Source organism: Contarinia nasturtii, unplaced genomic scaffold, assembly GCF_009176525.2.
Source record: "Contarinia nasturtii isolate CC-2019 unplaced genomic scaffold, AAFC_CNas_1.1 Cnas_scaffold_3530, whole genome shotgun sequence".
Lineage (NCBI taxonomy): Eukaryota > Metazoa > Arthropoda > Insecta > Diptera > Cecidomyiidae > Contarinia > Contarinia nasturtii.
In genome coordinates, this window is record NW_022200830.1 from 836 (window position 1) to 3,140 (window position 2,305).

At 36.1% G+C, this 2,305-nt stretch overlaps 1 protein-coding gene across 1 annotated transcript; it reads left to right on the plus strand.

Annotated features, from left to right (window-relative positions):
• Nucleotides 1-864: 864 nt before the first annotated feature.
• LOC116350087 (zinc finger protein 705F-like) lies at nucleotides 865-1,242 on the plus strand (the record flags this gene model as incomplete). Its single annotated transcript, XM_031781809.1, has 1 exon — nucleotides 865-1,242. A coding segment is annotated over exon 1 (378 nt), but the record flags the coding sequence as incomplete, so codon positions are not given.
• Nucleotides 1,243-2,305: the final 1,063 nt, after the last annotated feature.

Sequence of the window (2,305 nt, forward strand, 5' to 3'; positions counted from 1 at the left end):
TCTATTCGCCCAAGAGCATTTCATTTTGTTGGAAATTATTTATCAAAAGGTGAGCAAGGTAAGAACAATATTTTGTGTCGGCATCTCGGAATCGTAACATAAGAAGGTAACATTTAAGAATTGTTCCAAGTTGAATATTGCTATTTTTCTACATAATTATTGGACAAGAATTTGAACAACAACGAATCAATTTGATCTTTTTGTAAACATTCCTCTCTCTTCATTATTATTAAAACTGTCAATTTGATTTTGTGTCGGTCTATTCCAGGTAGAAGACCGAAAATGTTGAACTGGAATAACGAGATGAGTCAAATGCTTCTTGCGTTCGAACTACAAGCAAAATATTCTCTGAGCAACATTGAAATGGCACTAAAACACGAGGGTGTATCTTTCAATGCTGAGTTCAGGCAATATTTTCTGCGAGTCACGACCAATCGGTTAGTATATCATCTCAGGATTCTATTCGATTATCTTTTTGATTAAACTCTTTAAATCATAACCATCGCCCACAGAATCATGGAGACATATGACCAGTTCGAAATAAATGCATTGTTCAAGAACCAAGTCAACGTTGATACTTATGGAAATACGTCAGCTATTGATAAACTTCCGGTGCTGAGCTCAATGTATTCGAAAAATCATGACTTTCTCGGTACTCGAGAGGCAACTAGTGGTTCAGTCGAAGTCATCGACTCAAGCGATGAAGAAGACCAGGAAAAAAATGAAATTAAGTGGAAAACATCGGAAGCGGTATCTACCATTCAATACGATGATCGTAACGTATCACCTGAGCTACACGACGGTGATCATGAAAATGGAGATATATTTGAAGAAAAAACTGATACCGCGACAACAGCCGAAGAAATGGAATTTAACGATGAAATTCCGACAGTCGTTGGTGGTGTGGACACTGTCACATTAACCAATGAATCAAATATTGTACATAGTACCAAACGTAAAACCATTGCAGCAAGCACATCGAAAGATCTGAGACACTCGGCTAAAAACCAGATGCAAATGAAGATGAGATTCAAGTGCCAACTATGTCCATACTCCAGTTATAAAAACCACATCAATCGTCACATGCGTACTCACACCGGTGAGAAACCATATCAATGTGATATTTGCCGCAAAGGATTCACAACTCTGCAAAGCGTGAAGAGGCACAAAATGACGCATACTGATGAAATCCCGTTCCATTGCCGTGGCTGTTACACTGGATTTTCACAAGAGATCGACCAAGTAACCCATGAAAGAGTATGCAAATCGAGACGATATGAATGTCATATCTGCAAAAAGTTTGTCGCTGTGGATAAAACTATATTGAAAGTGCATATGCGAAAGCACAACGGTCAAAAACCGTTTCGATGCGAGATTTGTATGAAGCGTTTTACACGGAAAGATAATCTGAAGACACATTTGAGCACCATCCACAGTAGATCCAACCTGTGAAGATTATCATCCATCTTCAAAACATTCTCAATGCGTTTACTTTTCAATACTGTTCACTTCAAAAGGTCAACTCTTCATGAATCATGATTGCTTTTACGCATATAAACTTAATACGAATAATCTTCAAAAACACCGAGAAAACCGAACGAAAATATTGTAGTAATCAATCAGCTAAATTCAAACAACATTCATCATTCACATTAAAATTATGATTTAATTTCCATTTATTTTGAATTTCAATTATTCAAACATTGCTTAATGTAAGAGAATATTATAAATTAGAGATTTCCATCGTATTGAATAAAACAATTTAAAACTATTCAATTCAATTGTCATTGATAATTGAGTTTTACTTTTCCGCACACACCTAGTGTGTAAGGCAAAGTATTGGAATCGGTCGAAAAATTAACACCCTCAAAAACATGTTTTCTGGGTGTTTTAGGAGCCAGGGAACATGAATCTTGTGTTTTTTCGATGTCCGAATGTATGTGCGACTGCGTAGTACCCTGTATTAAAATTGTTACCCTGTTTAAAATTGTTTAAGACTCATTCAAATGGAGATTTTGAATATTTTTCGGCGTTTTTTTGATGTCCGGAAGTATGTGCCCTGTACGCAAAAATTTGTTAACACGATAACTTTCAAACAAGAAAAGTAATTCAAAATCTAACTTCACATGATGATAATTGGGGGTGCCGAGGAATAGAAACCATTAGATTTTGAGTGACTTTGGATGATAGAGTGACGTGTCATGTCTGGTGCGATGCCCATGGGCTACCATGGGAAAAATTCAATTTTTCTTCCAAAAGTGATATTTAATGTATTCTTAAACACTCAAAAATATGTATGTGCGTA